This window comes from Panthera tigris, chromosome D4 (assembly GCF_018350195.1).
Source record: "Panthera tigris isolate Pti1 chromosome D4, P.tigris_Pti1_mat1.1, whole genome shotgun sequence".
Taxonomy (NCBI): Eukaryota; Metazoa; Chordata; class Mammalia; order Carnivora; family Felidae; genus Panthera; species Panthera tigris.
Window position 1 is genome coordinate 85,144,385 of NC_056672.1, and position 23,449 is coordinate 85,167,833.

The 23,449-nt window shown below is 47.6% G+C and overlaps 1 protein-coding gene across 9 annotated transcripts in view; it reads left to right on the forward strand.

Moving 5' to 3' along the window:
• The window catches only part of RALGPS1 (Ral GEF with PH domain and SH3 binding motif 1), a 268,245-nt gene that overhangs the window by 204,413 nt on the left and 40,383 nt on the right, over window positions 1-23,449 (forward strand). For all 9 annotated transcript variants that reach the window (XM_042965073.1, XM_042965076.1, XM_042965077.1 and 6 more), the window contains 3 exons: window positions 14,208-14,345; window positions 16,841-16,934; window positions 21,969-22,036. In XM_042965073.1, the coding sequence (XP_042821007.1) occupies window positions 14,208-14,345; window positions 16,841-16,934; window positions 21,969-22,036 (300 nt within the window). The remainder of the gene's footprint in view (window positions 1-14,207; window positions 14,346-16,840; window positions 16,935-21,968; window positions 22,037-23,449) is intronic.

The following is a 23,449-nucleotide window of genomic DNA, read 5'->3' on the forward strand; positions in this document are numbered from 1 at the left end:
AATTCCTTTAGAGTTCACCACAGCTCTGTGAGAAGGTTACAGGTACTGTCTCCATTTCCCAGGGGAAGAAAGCAGTTGAGGAACTCACCCAGGATCACAATGGACAAATCAGTGGCAACATCAGGATTTGAACACCAGTGTCTCAAGTTTTAATATCACTTGTCTGGTGTATGCATTGAGCTCTAAGTATGCCATACATATAACATATCAGGAAGGGTGTGGGCACTACAGCCCAGTGACCTGGGCTCAGATCCCACCTCTGCCATCTATGTGCTCAGTGACCTAGGACAGGTTACTTAACATCTCTGGAGTTGAGGAGAGTGGCTGAGGCTGGGGAAGTTAGAACGAATTCCGTGAGTATTAAAGACATGATCAACCCATTTCTGTCTTACTTATACCATGATTTCCTCTGGGGCTTCTCATTGGCATCTGAGGATAATTCCCCAAAGTAAATCTATACCAAGTATTATTTTTTAAGCAGTTCCACATCCTTAATTATCTGTGTAATTAATGCCTCTGTTGAATGCCTCTGCTGGCCTGTATACTTCATGGGGTCAGGGACCATGCCTGTCTGGTTCTCTTCTATACCCCTGTGTCTAGAATGGGGGAGCCACTCAGCAAATCTTTGGAGCACTAATGCCCTTTCATGAGGAGGTGGACATCACTGAGTGGGCTGGCCCCTAAGCATACCACCCTGTGCTGTTGGAGCTTCCTCTCCCCATAGTGACCTACCACCTTCCTGCCCCCCACTGCTTCTGATTGGTCGGCAGACATGCCTCCCTTTCCCTGGGCCTCTCTCTTCCCTGCAAAGCATCCTCTGATGGCATAGCCAGGAGTGGCCTAATAGAGTAGCATTGGCCAAAAGCCTGCGGGAACAGCAGTGAGCTGTGAAGAAGAGGGGAGGCCAGGACTGAGTGAGGTGGGGAGAACCAACCAGAGCAGAAGTCAGGGTCTCAAGAAGGTGACCAGGAGCCCAGAGTTAAGGGGACCAGGTTTCTTGAGCCATTTCCTAAGGGAATGGGGTCTGGTGGGCAGGGGAGAGACAGCACAAGGAGAGTGAGTGTGGGTGGGCCAGTCTGGAGCAGGACCCCAGCCTCTCCCCTCCCTTCCCACCCGAAACACACAATCTCAGGCCAGGGCCAGCACTGGCCTGAGTACTTCTAGTGCCCCCTGCTGGTGGGGCCAATTTTCTCTTGCCCCGGTGGCGTTGACTTCGGCTTGGTGCGACCCAACCTGCAGACCCAGACCCCTGAGTAGGGCTGGAAAAGGCCGGGCTGGTGCCAGGATGGTGGGATCTGGCTGGGCCGGGCACCTCAGTTATGCAGCGTGACCAGGGAGAAGGCCCCCACTGTGGAGCAGGAGAAGCCCTTGCTCCCTGAAAGTGGGTTTTCTAGCACAGTTGTATGGGGACTCACATGGTCTTATCTCTAGCGAAAAAGAGAGTGATGAAAACACCTGAGCTTGAAAACCACACATAAATGAGTAGTCAGATACCTTTTTTCTTCCAGAGGGGCCCAGGGAGTCTTTCAGTATTTCATTTAAGCAAAATCAGAAAAGAATTTGCTTTATGAAAGTGAAAATTGGTTTGGATCTAGCTAACCCTCTGAAAAATCTGTTGCTTGTTTTCCAGAGAATGCAGAGATTGGTGATTGAGGTTTAGAATGTCGTGTTTTGTTACACAGTTTCCATTGAGTAATGAATAAATCTGACAGTTTTACCTTTGCCTAGTTATTTTCTGTTACACTTAAAGACTAGGTGAAGTGTGGTCACAGATACGTGAGCACATTAGAGGAAGTGGAAAATACTTTGGTGGATGAAGCAGCCGTCTGTGTGAGCTCACTCTCTGGCTGAGATCCTGGTGGCCTCGGACGTCCAGGAAGCCTTTCTGTGCACAGTAGCAAATCTCTGAGCCAGCGTTGGAAAGACAAGCTCGAGAGTGTTTTCCTTGGCACGTGGGTAGCCTCGATTCTACCCAATATGAGGCAGGTTTCTGAGGCTTTCACTGGGGGAATCATCTTACGTTTCCTTTTGGTGACGTCAGCTACTCTGGAAGCCCATTGTAGCACTCAGAGAAATGTGGGTGTTGAGCTTGGAGGTGCCAGAACACAGGGTTGACCCTAACGGGGTAGCCGTGGAGTGGGGTGCCCTGCAGCCGAGGCCACGCCCTTCCACTGAGCAGTGGACTTTCAGTGCCAGACCAGAGAGTCAGGTATGTACAGGTAAAGACCAACATCCCGTCCGGTCGTCCCCAAACATCTTCTGAGCCACCCACTCTGTGCTAGGCTAGCCACCCACTCTGGCCCCTTGAGATTGCAGAGCTGGATAAGACAAGGTCCTTGTCACAGAATGTGTGATATATACTGTAATCGAGGGGAGGACAGTGCGCTTCAAGGAGTCAGCTAACAGCCGGAGGAGAAGGCTGAGTGGGCCAGGGGACGACATGCCTCTGCCGATCCAGGGAACCACAGGAAGCCCACTCGGCTGGAGCATCACATGAGGAGAGAGCAGGAGAAGAGACCGGAGGTGCAGGCAGGGCGCAGAACCCACAAAACCACAAACACTTGCCCAGTGGGGATGGAAAGTCATTGGGTGAATTTTAAGTTGGGGAAAGGCATGGTCTGATTAGGTTTTAGAAAGATCACTGGATGCAGAATGGATCAGAGGTGGAGACCAAAAGCAGAGAGAGGAGTCAGGAGGTGAGGAAGTGTTAATGGTGGCCTGGAGACAAGATCAGAGGCAGTCTGTAAAGGTTGGTGGCCTTTAAATCAAAACCTAAAGACCAAGTCTTTGCCAGGAGCTAAGAATGCTGGGGAAATCATTGTGTAAAATATTATCTCCATCCTCCCTGCCCCGAAAGTGTTTGTTTCTCTAATAGTTGAAAAGAAAGAAGGAAGATAGACCTTGCTCTCTTTTATATTTCTTTTTATTTTAAGTTTATTTATTTATTTAGAGAGAAAGAACATGAGCAGGGGAGGGGAGAAAGAGGGAGAGAAAGAGAATCCCAAGCAGGCTCCACACTGTCAGTAGAGCCAGATGCAGGGCTCAAACTCACGAACAAAAGACCATGATCTGAGCTGAAATCAAGAGTCAGATGCTCAACCAACTGATCCACCCAGGCGTCCCCTGACCTCGCTCTTTTATATTTCTAAAAGTAGTGCGTATTCATAGCTAAAGTCTTCAAAAATATAAAATTCTATAAAGTAGGAAATAACCCTAAAATTCCATCCCTAAAGATTGCCACCTTTAACAGATTGGGCAATAATCCTCTCTCCCTCCATCCTTTCCCCTCTTTGTGTGTATGCACCTGCGTATGTGAATCAATACAGCTATACAAAATCATACCTGATTGTTTTCACTTAAAAACACATTGTGGGTATCTTTCCATCTCAGTTCTTGGAAACACATATGTTTTATCCTTCTAATCAGCGGTGTCAAATTCCACTGCTTGTATAAAAAATCATTTCTCTGAACCATGCGGTTTTTCACAATGATAAACAACAACAATGGCGTAATGAATAATCTCTGTTTATTTTACTCATTTGTAAGAATATTGCTGTAGAATAGGTTTCTAGAAGCAGAATTGCTGGATCCTGGAAAACACATCTTTGAGGTTTTTGATGGATACTGCCAAACCCTCCTTCTAAAAGTTTCTGTCACCTTATACTATTGTCAGCCTTTTATAAGTGACTGTTTCCATACACTCTTGTCAACACCAAGTATTATCAACCTTTTCGACCTTTGCCAGTATAAATAGCCAGAAAAAGGAAATCTTGTTTTAATTTGCGCTTCCTTGATTAGTAATGAGGCTTGGACATCTTTGGTGCCTTTACTGACCATCTTCTATAATGTTATTTCCCTTGGGGCGCCTGGGTGGCTCAGTTGGTTGAGCACCTGACTTCGGCTCAGGTCATGATGTCACGGTTTGTGAGTTCGAGCCCCGCGTCGGGCTCTGTGCTGACAGCTCGGAGCCTGGAGCCTGCTTCAGATTCTGTGTGTGTGTGTGTGTGTGTGTGTGTGTGTGTGTGTGTCTCTGCCCCTCCCCTGCTCATGCTCTCTCTCTGTCTCTTAATAATAAGTGAACGTTTAAAAAAATATATAGTAAATTATTATAATGTTATTTCCCTTTATAATAGGAGGTCTTTATATGTCAGAACTAGTGATTGTCTAATACACTGCAGACATTTTTCCCACTTGAACGTTTGTCTTTCCCCTTTGAGCACTTCTGGGTACTTTCTCTGACGATGCATAAGTATTTCTGTTCAGATGGAGTCCAGTGGGTCATCCTTTCCTGTCATGGCTTGAGTTTTGTGTCACACTTAAGTCTTTGTATACCCCAAGATTATAAAAAGATTCTCTTCCAGTTTATTCTAGTTTATTCTTCTTCCCATTTAGATTTCAATCCCTAAATCAACTGGAATTTATTCTGTTGTAAGGAATGAAGTAGACGTCTAGCAGCGTATTCTCCTAAACGGATAATCATTTGTCCCCAGGCCATTTATTGACAGACGCCATTGACTAAAAATGTACCTGTATCCTTCACTCGATTTCTGTGTCTGTGTCCATCTGTTGCTTCCTACTCTCCACCTTTGGTTTGTCTGATTCTGGAGGAGGGCTCTACTGCATGATGAGTGTGGATTCATAGCACGTTTGATAACAAGCCTCTCTTCTCATTCTTTTTTTCTCCCATCCAAGTACTAACCAGGCCCGACCCTGCTTAGCTTCCGAGATCAGACGAGATCGGGCGCGTTCAGGGTGGTATGGCCGTAGACTCATTCTTCTTTTCAAAAATGTTCTAGTTTCATGTACTCACCTCTTCCAGGTGAACTTTGGAATCAGTTTTGGGATCATGTGAAGTTAATGTATTAATTAGGCAATAAATGACATTCTCACAATGTTAAGTCCTCCCATTTAAGCATATTAGAGCTGTCTTCATTATTTGCGTCTTCTTCCATATCCTTAAGATGTAGTTCGTTAGTTTTAATCTTCATTACCGAAGCGTTACATTCTCATTGTGACAAATAAAATAGAGTTGGAGAGACAAGTTCATATTTGTGTGAATTGTGCTTTTATTGCAGTGAAGTAGATTTTCAAAGAAAGATTAATAAGCCCAGGATATGTGAACATTTAATTTTAATAAGTGATATGTAATTTTTCTATCAAATGTTTTATTCATATAGATCTTACACCTTTCTTTTTAAGTTTACACCCAGGGTTTTATAGTTCTGTTTTTACTGCACATGGCCATTCTTTTTTTTTCTTTTTTTCCATATTCTGACTGATGATTTCCAGTATATAAGAATGCTATTGACTTATGTATATTTTCTTTGAACTTAATTCTGTTATTTACCACCAAGAGTTTTTAGTTTAGTGTCCTAGATTATCAAATTATATAACTAATATGATAACTAATTATATATCACCTTCAAATAATGGCAATATTATAGGTGTCTTTAATATTTATAACACATTTCTTTAAAAAAAATTTTTTTTCTAACATTTATTTATTTTTGAGAGACAGAGACAGAGCATGAGCCGGGGAGGGGCAGAGAGAGAGAGGGAGACACAGAATCTGAAGCAGGCTGCAGGCTCCGAGCCATCGGCACAGAGCCTGATGCGGGGCTCGAACCCAGAAACCGTAAGATCATGACCTGAGCCGAAGTCGGACGCTGAACCGACTGAGCCACCCAGGCGCCCCTAACACATTTCTTTGTCTTGTGTTATGTCGTTGGATTGTGTCTCCGGGATAGTATTTAAATGACAGCAGGATGGTAGGTATTCTTAACTCATTCGCATCAAGAACATTGTTTTAATTTTTCTAACATGCATTCTTTATCACATTAAGGAAGTCTGCTCCTAGCTCAGCACTTCACCAGGGATGGATATGAAAGCTATCAGTGACTTTTTAGTATCTGCCAAGATACGAAATACCATTGCACTCTTATAATAAGCCTATTTCCTGTATTATTCCTTAATATACTGCTAATTTGATTTGCTAATATTATTTTAAAATACTGGTGAATTTTATTTGCTAATGTTTTATTTACAATCTGTGGATCTTTATTTATTAATGAGATTTGTCTCTTTTTTATGCCATTTCTCTCAGTTCTTGGCATAATCGTTATGCTAGAGTCATGAAAAGAACTACAAATAGTTCTGACTTCTTCTGTTTTCTGCAACAGTTTAAATAAGATCAATCTTTCTTTTCATTTTTTTTCAGTTTTGTTAAATGTTTATTTATTAGAGAGAGAGAGAGAGAGAGAGAGAGAGAGAGTCAGCATGAGCAGGGGAGGGGTGGAATGAAAGGGAGACACAGAATCCGAAACAGGCTCCAGGGTCTGAGCTGTTAGCACAAAGCCTGACACGGGCTTGAACTCATGAACCATGAGATCATAACCTGAGCCGAACTCAGGTGCCCCTCTTTTAATGTTTTATAGATGGGTTCCATAAAGCCATTTGGATATTGTGCTTTGTAATTATAGTATTTTCTCAATATTACTAATAGTTTTTCTGCACTGACAATTGAAGGTGTTTGCCTCTTCTCAAAACAATTTTGGGAAGGCAGATTTTCCTAGTAAGCACCCATTTCATCCAGATTTTCAAATACGTTGGCATAAAAATGACACATACTGCTATTTTAACATCCCCTCCATATTTGGAATCATACTTTTTCTCTCTCATCCCTAACATTATACATCTGCGTTTTCTTTCTTTTTTTTTCCCTTTCATCATACATACCAAGAATTGTCTACTTTGACTTTTTCAAAGAACCAACTTTGAGTTTTATTTATTACCCTAGAGGCCTTACTTTTTTCTAACTTGTTATTTCTGCTTTTGTATTTTTATTACTTTCTCTCACTTTCTTTTGCTTTGTTTTGTTCTTTTTCTAGTCCTCTGTAATAAGCACTAAGTTCATTTCTTTTTTACCTCTCTTAATTATCAGTGTACACATTTGTGGCTATAGATTTTTCTCTGAGTAGAATTTGGTAGCTTTGGCTACACCCTCTATGTAGGTAGTTTGTGATTTTAATTTTAATTTCTTCCTTCATCTCTGAATTACTTGGAGTATTTTTTCGTACCCAAATGGTTCATTTTTACAATTTTACCCGTGGGGCAGGGAGGGAATGGGATCGTTCCAGGGTTACCAAAACCACATGGATTATGAGTATGGGAGGTATAGTTTCCCCCAGAGGAAAATTCAGGGCCTTTTCCAAAAGCACTGGGAGTGGATATTAGGCAGACACAGGTGCCAGTTTCTTTGCTGCCGCCAATAGAATTTTTGAAGGATTTGATGAGATAATACACGTAGTTTAGTTTGTACCGTGTCCAGCACAAAACAAGCCAAATAATACTAACCAGATTAATACCTTCTCCTCACGCCCTTTCTTACTGCTGATCAGAATACTGGCACGTGCGATACGGTCCCATGGCTCCCTAGAGAACACGAGCAAACAGTAGGTTATCCCACTACATCTGTAGATTACTAGGTAATCCCTGTGGCATGAGAGGATCTGTGATTTTCTCCTCATTTCACCTCAGGGAGCTGGGAGGAGATTTGGCTGCCCTAGGACCCCAGGATTCTGTGCGGGCTGCAAGACTGCCCACGTGCCTTTGTGATGCATTAGCCTCAACACCAAGAAATAAACAAGGCCATGTGCTCATCCAAGAAACATGGTCTCTGACCACCTGACGTGTGACTTCCCCAGGCCCGCCCCCTTCCTGCAGACCTAGGAAATATTTGTCTCGACGTTGGTGAGCTTCCAACACGTTTCATATAAGGAAACTTCTTTAAGTGAGGATTTGTTCTGAAGTCCGTGTTTTGCATGATTGATACTAATGAGTGGGCACTAATTAATACCCGTAGTTTTCTGCATCTGATGGGGAGCGTGATCTGCCTGCTGACATCTCCTCTGCAGCAGACGGAATTGCTTTGTGCTCTCTTAAAAAAAAAAAAGAAAGAAAAAAAGAAACCCTAATGAGGGGCTGCTTTGTAACTTCATTCGGAATTTATCAAGACAGCGTATGTGATCAAACCACACAAGTATAGTTCTGGGTGCCAGTGTTCCTCATGTCTGAAGTTGGAAAGTGATCTTTTCAAGGCAGAGCAGGAGAACATGGAAAAAAGTCTTTCATCTCAAACCTTAAAGGAGAAGGAGAGAGAAAATGCAAAGTGTAAGATGGAAATGTGGCATATTTTTATGCTGTGGAGGTTTTTTCTTTTTTCCCCTCAACATAGCAGAATTTTCCTTATTAAATAGATAGCTGTGTGAGAAAAACCAAAACCCGCCTCGGGATGGCAGTGAGGCGGGTGGCGATGGGAGAAACAAGAGAGCAGTGAGTTTCTGGGCTGCGGCAGAGCCCTGGTGCCAGCCGCGGGTTCTGGCCCTGGGAGGCTGAGGGCGCCCGGCTTCTAGCGGGCTCTGCGCCACGGACCATGGGTGTCTCTCAGCTTAAGAGAAAGTGTCTGTTCAGGAGAGCACTTCCTTTGTCAGCCTGGCACTCCCTCCTCAGGGCCGGGGCGTCCTGTGGACACCCCTGGTGGGGGGCCTGCATTCACGGGCAGGAAGGTTTGGCCACACGCCCCCAGGCTTGGGACCAGCCCAGCTGTGGAGGGCGTCCACAGCAGAGCCAGCAGAGGGCTGCTCACCACTGGCCCTGGGGCTCTCTGCCCCACTGTGACAGTCTGGTTGGCACTCATATCCGCAGCCGCAGAGCGTCACCAGGCCCTGTGTGGGGCGTGGAAGGAGGGAGAACAGAAGGATGTTCTGGGTGGCTGTCCATCTCCGAGGAGGTCCAGTCTGCAAGTGGGCAAGCCATGGGGCAGATGGCAGCTGCCAGAAGCATCCTCTGGGAGTGGGACAGGCCACAGCGTGGGTGGCTGGGACCCTCTCACCCCTGTGCCAGCCAGGGACTCCCAGCCCCCAGCCCTCGGCATGGCTCTCTGTTCCAAATTTTTTGAGTTAGGCAAGACTGAATTCAAATCCTGATCCCCTCACTTGCGAGCTGTGTGATCTTAAACAAGCCACTTCACCTCTCTGAGCTTCCATTTCCTAATGTGTAAAATGGGAGAGTGAGAGTACGTTCTGTGCTGGTTGCTGTGAGAGCAAGGTGGTACAGGTAAGGCCACCCTCTCCTGTCGCAGACCATGGCTGTTACTATTACAGATGTTTCCCGCAACGCGTCTGCACCTCCCAGTCTAGCCCTGGGCTCCGGCGTTGCTCAACCCTGTGGCAGCCAGGGCCGGTGGCTGGCCCAATTACTGTCCATCTTAACAAGGCCATTAACACAGCATCATCTGCTGCAGGAACTCTGTAATAAATAGGACGGGAGCTGAGACATCCCAGCTGTGCCGTCCCAATCCAGACGGAATCTCCCAGCACTGGCCCGTCTGAGGTGGGTGGCCACCACGTGGTCGGCATCTGGGCGCCATCCACGGTTATGGCAAACCCAGCTGGGTGCATCCCTCCCATGGGCGTCCCGACGTTCTTCCAAGTGGGGCCCGGCCATGGAGGCAGGCTCAGGGTCAACTCAGCTTCTTGGGCACCTCAGTGGTCCAGGCCCCGGGCCAGGAGGCCTCTCAGGATCACCTTCATTACCCCAATCACAGTCAAGAAACTGAGGTCCCGGGAGGTGAAAGGCTTGCCTAAGGCCACCCAGCTGGTAAGTGGCAAAGCCAGGGTTCCAAGTCTCCTGGCTCCAAGCCCCACACTGTCCCACTTAACGCCACTGCTGCCTGTCATGTGGCACAGCTGGCAGGGCCGCCAGGCCTGGGTGGGCCCAGTGATGACGAGACCTGGGACAGATATGCCACGATGAGTGCCAGGGTGCCAGTGGGGAGGAGATGGAAGGTGTGGCCAGGAGAGGTGGCCACAATACAGTCGTGAGCCCTCTTGGAGAGTGTTAACCCCACAGGGGAAAGTGGGCAGGGAGAGACATAGCCTGGGGACCTCCGCTATGCCCCTTTCTTGCCTCGGCGTCTGTCAGGCACCAGGAGATCTGTCTGGGGTAAAGGAAGGCCTGACAGTATGGCAGCCTGGATGGACAGACGTGTGTGTGAATGCTGCCTCGGCCATTTCCCAGCTGGGTGGCCTCAGACAGGCCACGCAACTCTCTTAGCTTCGGTTTCTTCTGTAAAAATCAAGCTAAAACCTCCCTGACAGCTGTGTTATTGTCACGAACGCATAATATGGGCAACATAAGCTCTTAGTTTAGGACCCGGCACATAGTAAGTGCTCAGTTTTACTATTATTGTTTATTTAAACATTAAATTAATTTTAGTATATTTTAGGGTGAAGGTGGGTGGGAGATACAGGCGTCCAGTTGTGGAATGAGTAAGTCATGGGGACAGAAGACACAGCATGATTGTAGTTGATGGTATTGTAGTAGCATCGTGTGGTAACAGATGGCAACTCATGCTTGTGAACACAGCACAGTGTATAGACTTGTCAAGTCACTGTGTTTTACACCTGAAACTTTTCAAATGAAAAAAAGTAATTAAAAAAAATAAATGCCAGCTTTTAAATACATTCATGACATTTATTTTATTATTGTTATCACTTGACTCTCAGTGTCTCTTCCCTCAGCTGTAAAATGAGGGCATAATGTATTTCATGATGTGATTGTGCGGCTTACATAAAATATGCCTTTATTCATGCATTCCTTCATTCAACTAATGTTTACCACGCAGCCCCTGTGTGCTCTGTTCCAGCTGCTGGGGATTGAGCTCTGGAGCGAGACCCACTTCCTGGCTCTGATGAGTTTTAAGTCTGATGGGGAGAATCAGACATTAAATACATGAACGATACAAATAAGTATCATATTGCAGTTGTGGTGAGTGCTAACTGTATGTGGGGCTTAGCACAGCACTGGCATAGTACAAGTGGGAGGTGGCTGTGCCTATGATTTCATTATGATTTAGGCTTTTAAATATTTCCAGCTAGGGGCTAATAACAATGCTGAAAAGATTTCTCTGGATTTGCACAGTATTAACCGTAAAAGATTTGCTGCCTTTGGAGTAGCTTTTGTCTTGGGAACCAAAAGGCTTGTTGAGATGGAGTTTCTGTCCAGGCATTGCCGGGGCTCAGGGTCTGCCCTGGTCGCTGGGGACAGGCCTTTGGGGGGAGACACCCCGCTCTGCCCATCCCCCAGTCCTCAGCGTGTCACGGCATCGGCCTGTACTCCCACGTCCTGGGGGGTAGACAGGGGGTAGCATTGGAGTCTGCACAGTGGAATGATCTCTGATGGAGTAGTGAGCTCCCCGTGTCCCCAGGGTGCAAGCGGGAGCTGGGGGGTAGAAATGGGGTGCCACTCCTTCGAAGGAGAGCTTCTCCTGGCCTCTGTTCGCACACCCAGGGACCTGAGAAGAAGCAGTCCTCGCAGGATGACACAAAGCAAGCCTTCCATGCTGAGGGTGTTATTTCAGAAGAGCCGATTCCCCATGTGTGTCTGAGGGCCAGTGAGTGGGTCGGAACACAGGGGCGGGAGCCAGACAGACCTGGGCTGCAATCCCACGCACCCGCTGTGAGGCCCAGACAGGTTTCTTAATCTCTCCGAGCTTTAGTTTTCTCCTCAACCCTCAGGGGTTGATGGCAGGGTCACGTGAGTAAGGAAATAAGTTCCCAGCTTGTAGCAGAGCCTCCAGAAGCCTCAGTTTTCTCCCTTTTCCTGCTCCCCAGTGTCTCTGCTCCTGGCCAAGTGTTCATTCTGCCACTCAGTCGGCTGGGTTCAGATCTGCCCAGAATCTGCAACTGGAACAAAGGTGCCACGGGTCCCCTATCCCGCCGCGTCATGCTCAGCACCAGAGGGTACTTTGTGTTGTGGTTGAAGCAGTAATGGGATTCTCAGGATTGCCACTGCTGAATCCCTGGGGAGGTAGCTGAAGTACATTTTTAAGAAGGGAGAGGAAAGACAAGATCCAAAGAAAGAATACATGTGTGGATTTCAACGTACCAAGCTTGGAGCTTCCATACAAGGGAAATTATTTCTAATTATTAAAATTTTGGAAACATGGTGCCACTAGAAAGAAAGGAAGTGGGAATGGCTCCTATTAGAAGTGCTAGCATATGTTTCTGTGATTTAATGGTTTCCCATAACAATGCGTAGCTATTTTTAAAGCAGACGAATGACTCATGGTATCCAGCACCAGCAGTCCACTGTGGTGGCAGGAAGCCTGTGCTGTGGGGAGGCGGGCTTGGGTGCGACCCCCACCTCCATCACTTACCAGCTGTGTGGCCCGGAGCAAGTTATGCTTCCCCTCTGCATTTCCTTTTCCTCCTCTGTAAAATGGGTTGTTGTAAGGATTAATAAGGTAATGAATGTATAAGTCATTATGCATTGTCCATCCATGCAAAATACTCACAACTTTTACAATAAATACTTGGTTAACTACATCTATAGTAAGTCTCAGTAGTTAATAGTAAACTTTTAAGGCTATAAATTTTCCTCTGAGTACCACTTTGGTCAGATCTCAGATTTGGTCAGATTTTGATACACAGTGCTCTTATTGACATTATCTTCAAGTGATTTTTTTGTTTTCTATTTTCTGCTTTTCCTTTGACCCAAGAGTTGCTTATGAGAGAGACAGAGAGAGAGAGAGAGAGAGAGAGAGAGTGTGTGTGTGTGTGTGTGTGTGTGTGTGTATTTTCTAATCAGTTAGAATTTTTTCTATATTTATTGTTTAATTCCTAAATTTACTTTTTGGAACTTAATGAGCATTTCTTTATATTCTAATATATAACCAATTTCTGTAAGTATCCCATGGGTATTTGAAAAGACTGATATTTTCATTTATATAACCTTGTTAACTTTGTGAGTCAGTATTCATATATGTATAGGTATGTACATATATCTGTGTATCTGTGTATATCTTGTAGGTGCATACACGCACATGCACACACACACACACACACACACACACACACACACACACACACATTCTGGGAGAGACATTCCGAAGCTCTCTCTATAATTGTGGCTTTGTTGAATTCACCTCCTTTCTGGCAGTTTTTTGCTTTACATATTTTGATGCAATGTTGCTTTGTGTGTAGAAACTTGTAGTCATTAGATCTTCTCAATCAACTGCACTTTTCATTAACATCGGTCAGTCACTCCTCTTTGCCTTCTCCAGTGTTTCCTGCCTTGAATTCTGTTTTACATCGCTGCTCCTGCTCAGCCCACCGGTAGTGTAGACGTAGTGGTAGTGCTCATGGAGGGCTGCAGGGAGGATATGCCAACATTGTCCATGCACAACCCCAGAGAGCCTGGAGTGTGGATCATGCTGTACAGCCAGTTCTCCTCTCCCATCCCTGGCCAGGTGGCTTGTCCCAAATTCCAGCTGGGATGATGCCAGGAGGCTGTGCTAAGGCTCACCACTGACCTATCATAGCAATGTTTTTGTATCACATAATGTTTTCTTATTAAGCTCCCTCAGTAGAATTCTCTGTCTAGCCTTTGTTCTTTGTACCAAGGACTGTTGTTGCTTTTTTGATTTCTTCTTTTGTGGTAGTTAATTTATGATTTTAGCGTGTGTGTGTGTGTGTGTGTGTGTGTGTGTGTGTGTGTATACATAGAAAAATAGACACATAGCTAAGTGAATAAATAAAAAACCGAATTCAGGGCCCCCCGGGTGGCTCAGTTGGTTGAGCGTCCGACTTCGGCTCAGTTCATGGTCTCGCGGTCTGTGGGTTCAAGCCCTGCGTCGGGCCCTGTGCTGAGAGCTCAGAGCCTGGAGCCTGCTTCAGATCTGTGTCTCCCTCTCTCTTTGCCCCTTCCCTGCTCATGCTCTTTCTCTGTCTCAAAAATAAATAAAAACATTAAAAAAAATTTTTTTTAAATTCATTTAGTCCAAATGGGCGTTGTCCTGGTTATGACACCTTGGAACCTATTAAATGTATCGGTTGGCGAAATATACAAGTATCAATCTTATTTTCCAGTTGGGTTACAGGTGAAAACCCTTGTGGCTGGAGGCTGTATGAACTAGAAATGCTGAAATCTTGCCAGTATTCATTTTGGTTGTCACTCAGATACTTGATTACATTTGAGCCATCTATGTGAGAGATTAGCAGTCGGGATTGGAATTGAAGTCAGAATTATATCTCGATTTTCCATAAGCCCACCCCTTATACCTTCTAGCACAGTGGTGCTGTTTTGTGCTGTTTTGTTCTGATTCATGGCGAGTGCCCACCATTACTATATATCTTCTTTAATTTTAGGGATCTATCTTCTGGATTTAATCTACATTGATTCTGCATATCCTGCCTCAGGCAGCATCATGGAAAACGAACAAAGATCCAATCAGATGAACAACATTCTCCGAATAATCGCTGATTTACAAGTTTCCTGCAGCTACGGTTAGTACCCCTGGTTGCTGGAATTGTGAAATCTTACATCACTGAAATTTGGATTCGGCACCTCATCAGTGAGAAAGCTCTGGGAACCAGGTGGTCCCCACAAAGCTCTTCATTTTAATATCTTGAGCACCCACCATGTGCAGGACCCTTTACCCACGGGCTTGATCTTCAAAGATGATGAAAACTAGATGTTCCCATCTCTGTGTTACAGACAAGGAGACTGAGGCTGAAGATTGTTCAGTCGCTTGTCTAAGATCATGCGTCTGGGGGTTGGCAGCGCCCAGGTCTTTCTGGCTCCCAGGTCATTCATCCACGAAGAGCTTTGTGGGCAGCCCCTGGGCAGGTCTCCTCCAGGAGGATTCAGGGACCCAGATTTCTCCACGTTGTGGCTCCACCATGTCCCCTGGCCTTAGAGACCTCCAGTGGACTCCACATCCACCTGGCAGATGCAGGAAGAGAGAGAATCATCCAAGAGTAGATTTTATGGGCCAGATTTGTACATAATGCTCATCATTTCTGCTGGGGAGGCTAGGAAATGTAATCTAGCTGTGAGCCTGGAAGGAAAAGGGAAATGACTTGGTGAAAACTAGCCAGGCTCTGCTCCACATGACCAGATCCAAAGTGTGATTGATGGTTGTCGAAGATGAGGTTGAGGAACTGAGAAGTCAGAACGCTGGGTGGGGCATCCATGCAGGTGTCGACTTCCCCCAAGATGATGGCGGACTCCGCCGTGTGCAACTACGTTGTGAGCCAGGTGCCCAAGTCCTCCAGGAAAGGGCGGGAGCGACCAGGGTGCCAGCCGGGAGAGGTCAGCAAGGAAGAGAGGGATGGGTGGTAGAGCTGCAGGAATGGGCCTCCGTGGGACAGGGTTTTCAGAAGAGGGTGGAGGAGTAAAAAGTCTGGAAGCAGCAAAGGGGGACAGGAAGGAAACCAACCCCACCTACAGTTCACAGGGCATGAGAAAACTGACAGCCTCCACTGGGGAAGGCCATGGGGAAGCCAGGGTGGGGCTCTGCAGGGTGGGCTTGTTGAAGCCAAAGGCCCCCTCCACAGGCACTTCCAGATCAGCTGCCCTGGGGGCTCCCCGTGCAGTCCTCCCCCGCCCAGGCCCTTTTCCATTCACAAGTACATCAGCCCTCACCGTCCTGCCGGGCTGCAGGGCGGTGACACACGCGGCTCTGGGGTCAGACTCAAGCTCAAATCTCAGCTCTGCCTCCTGAAAAGTCACTTTCTCCTAAGTCTGAGGTTTTCCCATCAGTAGCAGTGGGGACGTCGTGCATGCAGAGCCCTTATCGCATTCCAACATTTGAGTAGAGTTCAGTAAGTCCACCGTCACCTTCATACCTGCCTCTTCTCTATCATCAGCTTTGGGAAGCAGGTGTCATCATCCCCACTTTCGGACAAGAACACAGGCTCTACAGGGGCGCCTGAGTGGCTCGGTCGGCTGGGTGTCCGACTTCGGCTCAGGTCGTGATGTCACGGTCCGTGAGTTCGAGCCCCGCGTCGGGCTCTGTGCTGGCGGCTCAGAGCCTGGAGCCTGCTTCGGATTCTGTGCCTCCCTCTCTCTCTGCCCCTTCCCCACTCACACTCTGTCTCTCTCTCTCTCTCTCTCTCTATCAAAAAATGAATAAACGTTAAAAAAAAATTTTTTTTTTTAAAAAGAACACAGGCTCTAGAGATACAAGAGGATCTGTTCCAAATCTCACAGTTGAGGGGCGAAGCCATCAGGGGCTCCTCACAGCACCTGGACGCACGTCCCTGAGAGCCAGGGCCCTTCCCCACCCCCTTTCTTCTCCTCTTCACAGCCCCCTTTAGTGCCTCCCCTTCTTCCCTTAACTTGTCCCGTCCCTCCCTGTGAGGAATGGCGGAGAGGACCACAGAGTTTTCGGCCCCCTTGGAATAGTGACCGTGGAGTTCTGTGGGGAGCGTCTGACATCAGTCACTCTGGCAACAAGGCTGTGCGACGTGGCCAAGGCTTCCAGGGATGGAGTCGAAACCTGGCTCTGCCACTTCTCAGTAATGTGATCTTTGCCAGTTGCCATAGTTTCTTTCTCTGTGCAACAGGCACGTTATTTCCCCCCGTGAGGCAGACGTGACAGTTAAAGCAGATGACTTCTGGAAATCACCTGGTACCTAGCCCAGCACAGCAGGTGCCCAGGCGTCTAGACCCCTCCCTTCCTTACCTGGATGGAGCAGCTCCTGCCCGTGGGCCAGACTCTCAAGCTGTGCTAGGACCTGGGTTGGACCTCCACACCAGGCTGGATGGGCCTTGTTCATTCATCTTGCATTCTTGTCATGCAGGGGGTGGGAGGCCTGCCCAGTTACCCCACGGAGACCTGTTTTAGGGCACAAACACCTGGCTCTGGTCTGTTCTGGAGGCCTTTCTCTCCCCAGCCAAGGACCTGTGGTGATTTCAGGGTATGTGGCCCACTTCTCATATGGGGCCTGGAAGTGGGGAGAGACTGAAGCCTCTGGGTTGCATCCGTGTTTTGCAGATCACCTCACAACCCTGCCCCACGTGCAGAAGTACCTGAAGTCTGTACGCTACATCGAAGAGCTCCAGAAGTTTGTGGAGGACGACAACTACAAGTAAGTGCCCGCCCCCTGGCCCGGCCCTTGGGGACCAGCGATTGGCTGGTGATGTCGCTACCTCACTCCGGCAGCACCACGCCCGCACACTCAGGCACAGGCACGTCGTGTGACCTCTGGCCCCACAGAGGCCGAAGCGGTGCGGTCTGAGCATCTCCTCCCACTTAGCTCTGCCCCAGCCACCCAGGCTCCATGTTCTGAGGAAGGTGTTCTGTGAACTTCTCAGCCTGGCTTACCCACATCGCATGGGTGACGGGAACTTAGACTCCATGGCGCAGGCTCTGTGCTCCGGATTCTCGCGAGTGACTCCCCCCTTCACAGTGCTGGCTGGAAGGACAGCATCCTAGCCATACATCCAGCCATACATACTCTGTTTGCTGGCTGGCAAACAGAGTCCTCCAAGAGCCTGTCTCATGGATGAGGCAGCTCCCCGTGGCCCCGGCTTTCTGCAGGACTCTCGCCATCCGGGACTGGCCGAGGCCCCGTCTCCCTCCCGTGCAGCCCTTTGGAGTAGACTCGGGTCCCTGAACACCCCTGTGGGTCCTTTGCTCTCATCTTCCACTCACCCCACTCTGGCTTTCAGTTCTGTCTTCATTTGTGCCACCTGGGAACTTATCCAGCATGTCTATGTATTTAGAGGGAGAAGGAGGATTTTTCGTATCAACTCTGTCTGCCACATTGATTGGACATCCTCTTGGCTCATTTTCAGCTTGAGGCCAACTATGAGCCTCAGTGCTTTTCGTACGACCTGATCTATCAAGACAAGGCTCAGCCATCTTGTAACTGATCATTTCCCCTGAATTGTCAACTTTCCAGTGGATTCTTTCAAATCTCATCTTATTGGCTGCTTCTAGCATGCCGTGTTCCTTCGGATCCCGTTATTCAATGCGTTTTTGTTTTTTGTTTTTTGTTTTAATCTCTTCCAGTTTCATGTCTGAAAATTTGGCCAGTTTGGTTACTTGGTCTTCACCAAAATCACTGAAAACTATAGAGAACCGTGGTCACTAGGGACACTCCCAGGTTACTCCTGATTTGCTCACTAGAGCCTTGGGGACAGCTGTTCAAACAGCTCCACATCTGGCCACATCTACAGTAGTCGTTCTCAGCCCTGGCTGTGAATCAGAGTCACCTGGGAAGCTTTATAACCAACCATATGTTTGTGGTAGAGCCTGGAAATTTGTATTTTCTCAAAGCTCCCTAGGTGGTTCTAATAATTAGCCATCTTTGGGAGCATAGACATAATAATGTCTTTAGTTGTTATGGTATAATATTTTACTAAAGCAGAGTGTAATACGAAATTTTGATCTATCACATAATCATTAACAACAACAGATGAAGGCGAGAGATGACCATTAAAATTATGTTTGCCACCAGTTAAGCTCATTTTACTTACAAAGCATTTGCTGTTCCTAAAAAGAGTACCCTGGAGTGTGAAATTATTCCCATTTAGGTTCTGGGATAATATTTTCCATTCATGTGCCGGCAGTACAATTAAAGAGACAGCAGTTTTTCATTAACACTAATATCCTTTAAGGAGAAAAATGGTCTATAAATACTTCTGACCATGAGATAATCCTTGGACAAGCTGTAGGTTGTGAGTAATTACTCCTTCCATTCTGAAGGACATTGAACACCCCCAGCACTTACTGCTAAACAACAGTCAGCCTGGATGTTACAAAGGCCCTTTGTTGTGGTCCAAGTGGGCAAGCCAAGGGAAGAAGCCTGCACTCTCACCCCCAGGGCCCAGACCACTGAGAGGGTCCCTCCCCAGGGAGGCCCTGGCTCTGGGTGACACAGGACATGCAGGGCTTGTGATTCTACGTGAGGAACCCACACTCCATGGCCCAACTCATGCCCCAAACTTGCTCCCCATCCGAAAGGACGCAGTGGCTTCATTATTACCTGATGACAAAGCATTTCTTTATTTTGTTGTATTTTATTTATTTTATTTTATTTTATTTTATTTTATTTTATTTTATTTTATTTTATTTTATTTTTTATTTTATTTACTTATTTTGAGAGAGAGTGTGAGAACACGGGGAGAGGCCGAGAGAGAATCCCAGGCAGGCTCCGCGCTGTCTACACGGAGCCCGATGCAGGGCTCAAACTCACAAACTGTGAGATTATGACCTGAGCCAGAATCAAGAGTCAGGTGCTCAACCGACTGAGCCACGCAGGTACCCCGACCAAGCATTTCTAACACCTTGTCCCCATCTGCTTTGGAGACACTGTGCCAAGGGGCCCAAACAGTGCTTTGTTTTTCTTGACTCTTCATCTATTTCATTTTATTTAAGAACATTTGCCCAAATTCCTACTACCTAGAAAACATGACCTTCAGCATTAAGTGAACAAAATTTTGGACATTTTTTTATGCACAGGAAGTGCAGATAGACATAGAGAAGGATGGACAGATGGATGGAATGATAGAATTTATTAAAATTGGACCATGCTACGCTTGCTATTTTTAATTGAAAGTATTTTAACTTAACCAGAAACTGAAATAAAATGTAAGGAATTGCTTGCTCTTCAAATAAATATTTCTTCAGCACAAGAGATATAATTTCCTAAAAGGGTCTTCTAAAATTAACAAGAGAGGTCAGGAAAAACATGAAGACGCTTGAGTCAGTGAGTTCTGTTTTCACTGGGTCTCTGCCGTGCACAAGGTCAGTTGACTGGTTAGGAAAGATGAGAACATCAGTCCTCTCCCCCCTTCACCTCCCCTTCACCATCATCCAATTTTTTGTTAGTTGTATTATTATTACTACACAGTCCAAGTTTATAACATACACATCATGTTCAGGAACCATAATTCCTACTGGTTAGTGTTTCTAAACAGATTCAATTCTTACCACCTGTGTTCTTCCACAGTTTTCCCATTCCTGGAGTCTTTGTTTTAATGACTCCCTTATTTAGCTGCATTTCATCACGAAGCAGGTTTTCGCAAGTCCCACATGCTCTGATTTCCCCCCGTGAAAACATCCGCAGGTGACCAGGCCTCCCCTTGCTGGGCCGCACGCCTTTGCGTCTCTCCCCCAGGACTCGTGGACCCTTCTTCTGTAGAGAAGTCTGAGCCAGTCTGATCCTTTTCCTCTTGCAAGTGACTTGTTTTATCTGCCTGGTGGGTAAAGGATTCCTTGAAGTTCAAAAGCACAACAACAGGAATGGCTCCGAGGGTTCTGTTCCAAATTTCCCTGGAACCTGGCGTGCTCTTTTTTCAATTCAGAGTGATTCTTTGGGTTATCTTTGACTTCTTCTGTGCCATTTCTTGGCTTTCCTCTTTCAAGGACTCCGGGCATCCATACGTTGGGTGCTGTCTGCTTTCCATGTCCCCAGCTTCTTTCTAGTGGCTATAATAATCTCTGTCTTTTCATTGACAGACACCCAGATGATCTATTCATTTGGTCCTTGATTGGTCCCCTAGGACCCCAGGCTCCCTTTTCATCTAACTCCTTTGTGCCATCTCATTTTTCAGGTCTTGCTTTATTCAACCCATGTTCTGAATAAGCTGTTCTGCTCAAAGCACTTGGGGGAATTTCCTTGTGTTCCTCGGGGCTGCCTCCTGGGCCAAGCAATCTGGGCAGTGCTCTACTCTATTCTCTCTCCTTTTTTGTGTGAGAGGACATTTGCTAGCTTGCCACACCAATTCTTTTTGCTTGCTCGCATTTTGAGAAGCTCCATCTGGGTATTCCATGGCTCTGATGGAGGGAGGTGACATCTGACCCTGCTCCCATGTGTGTGAGATGGGCTGGCTTTTCCTCCTGCTGTGCTGTTAGGTCAAGGTTCTTAAAGTCTTTCTCTTCTTCGGTAGCCTGGGGGAACACAGGGCTCAGGCTCCAAGGAGGCACAGGGAGCACGCAGTGTGTTTTAGATACTGGGCTCTATTAAAAGGCCTGCATTAAGGTTTCCTCCACCTTGTAGGGGACTGTATCCCATGCCCTCAGGTTTCAAATGTTTATTTATTTTTGAGAGAGACAGAACATGAGTGGGGGAGGGGCAGAGAGAGAGGGAGACACAGAATCGGAAGCAGAGTCCAGGCTCTGAGCTGTCAGCACAGAGCCTGACGCAGGACTCGAGTTTATGAGCCGCGTGATCATGACCTGAGCTGAAGTCGGACGCCTAACCGACTGAGCCATCCAGGTGGGCAGTCCTGGATGCCCTCAGGTGTCAAATCGCCCCCTCAACGGAGCCTTCATTTCCGTCAGCGTATCCACATGCCGTCCACCCATTTCATCCGCTTCTCGCCAACACCTACCGAGAAGCCTCGGAGGGCAGGATAGGAGCCGTGCTGCGTTACGCCTCTTGGTCAAACTCTACAATCCTTTTTCTTTCCTTGGCTGCAAGTTTCTGAAGTTCATGGCTTCAGTTCATGCCCCTTTTCTTGCTGAGTTGCATCTGGTAAGTTCTTCTACCCCTAAGCCTGTATAACTATTTGTTGGTTTTGTTGGTGGGGGCGTGGCGTCTGGCATCTGGCTTCACTCTGCCATCTTCACCCAGAAGTTCTTAATCAGTGCTTTAAAAATAACAACGTTGAGGTGCCAGTCCTCATGATGCATCCATTGCCTTGTGCCTGCCTGGGGGTGTCCAAGAGGGGGTGCAGTGTGATGATTAGAAACTCTGATTTCAGGTCAGACAGTCCTGGCTTTGGTTGCCTGCCCTCCCCTTGCTAGCCCACAGATTTGGGAAAGCCGCCGAGCCTTGCTGTTCCTCAGTTTCCTCATCTAGTAGCTGGGGACAATAAACGTACCGAGTCCAGGGGCTTGTCTTGAGAACGAACACATTTGTGCCCAATAGATACTGAGCCACGATGACTCTTTTGACTGTATCTTCCTTAACCGTTGTTTCTGGGTCATGGAAATGCCCTGGGGAACCACACAGGGAAGTGGCCGAGATCTGGAGCAGACCCCAAAGTACTCCTGGGCTCCGAGACTGTAGCCCTTGGCAACAGTCCCGTCTCCCGACTCCGAACACACATGTGATCAGTCCCCCTCTGACACCCCAGAGCCTCTCTGATCTTGTAAAAATCTTCCCTTCCAGACTGTCACTCAGAATCGAACCAGGAAGCAGCTCTCCGAGACTGGTCTCTTCCAAGGAAGATCTTGCAGGTATCGTAGCCACCTCGAGTGGGGACACACCGCTGGTAGCCCAGGCATGGCTGCCGGGGCTGGCCCTGACTGTGGGTCAAGAGCACAGGTGTAGGTTGGCAGACTCCGCAGTCCCGTAGCCCTCGCACATCAGCCTTCCGGGCTCCTAATCCATGGGGCCCCCGTGGGACGCCTCCGGGCTGGGGCTCCCTGGAAGAGCCTGGGACCCAACAGCCCCAAGAGAGGCCAGATCAGGATCCCAGGCTGGGAACATGCACAGGGTAGGGAAATCTCTAGGATCTTCTCTGAGTCACCTGGACACTTATCGTCGGGCCTGCTGCCCCGGTGCAGGTTGACTGCCCTGGAGGGATACACAGGTGCTGGGTATTTGGTGCCACCAGACACAGAGGGCTCACCTTCCTGTAGCATCAGCTTTATCACATACTGGGACATACACAGTGTCCCTAGTGATCAGGGGGATGGGGACAGGGTTCCCATCAGAGGGATGTGGGAAATAAGAACAGGACTCGAAACAATTGTTTAGGGCCATAGAAGGAACAGGAGGAAACACTAACCATTTGAGACTGTGTCTTCAGGAGGTGATGCCAAAGTCGGAGCAGAGAGTGGGCTTGAATCGAAAAGCGTTCTGCCCCTGAGTCTTGTTCAGATTAGTTTGAGGACGAGGCCTCTGCCGCCTTTTCTGGTTAACGTGCCCTAACAGGATCAGCCAAGTCTCTGGCCTTCCCCAGGTGTCAAGAAGTCCCCACAGCCACACTTTATCTTTCCACCCTCTGGACGGTGCCCGAGGATTCGTCTCCTAGTGCTCCTTCCTGCTGTGTGATTCCATTACTTCCTCCCCTGCGGCGCCTGGCCCATGCCTCCTTTTCTCTCCCTATGTGCACGAGCCATTGAGCAGGGAGAGGTGGGAGGGTCTGCTGTGAGCCAGGCACCCAGTGGAGCGAGGTGACGACCTGCCCACACGGAGCTTAGGCTTTAGCAGGGGAGATGGGGTGCAAAAGCCGCTAGGGGTAAGGCGTGGCCCAGGAAGAGAGATGGCAGAGAGGGGGCCTTAGCCTTGGCTTGAGGGGTCAGCTCTGCCTCTCTCCGGGGACTCTCTCCAGCCACAGGTCAAACTCAAGTCTCATCTCTGCTTGAGAGAAGCAAGGCCTCTGGGAAGTTCCCCAGCCAGGCTCCTCGCACGTGCCTGGAATGCCTTTTCCCTCATATTTCCATGGTCCACTCTTGCTCGTCGTTCTAAACTCAGAGAGACTTTATTTCAGCTCTTTGTTTCTTTAGGACACCCTAGTTTGTAATTGTTCTCTTTGGTCACTGGGCCTCACTTAGTTCCTGTTGAGTCTCCAGCTCCCCTCATAAGGCTTGTGGTCCACAGATGGTCAGCCCTCACAGGGTTCACAGATGAATGAATGGAAGGGA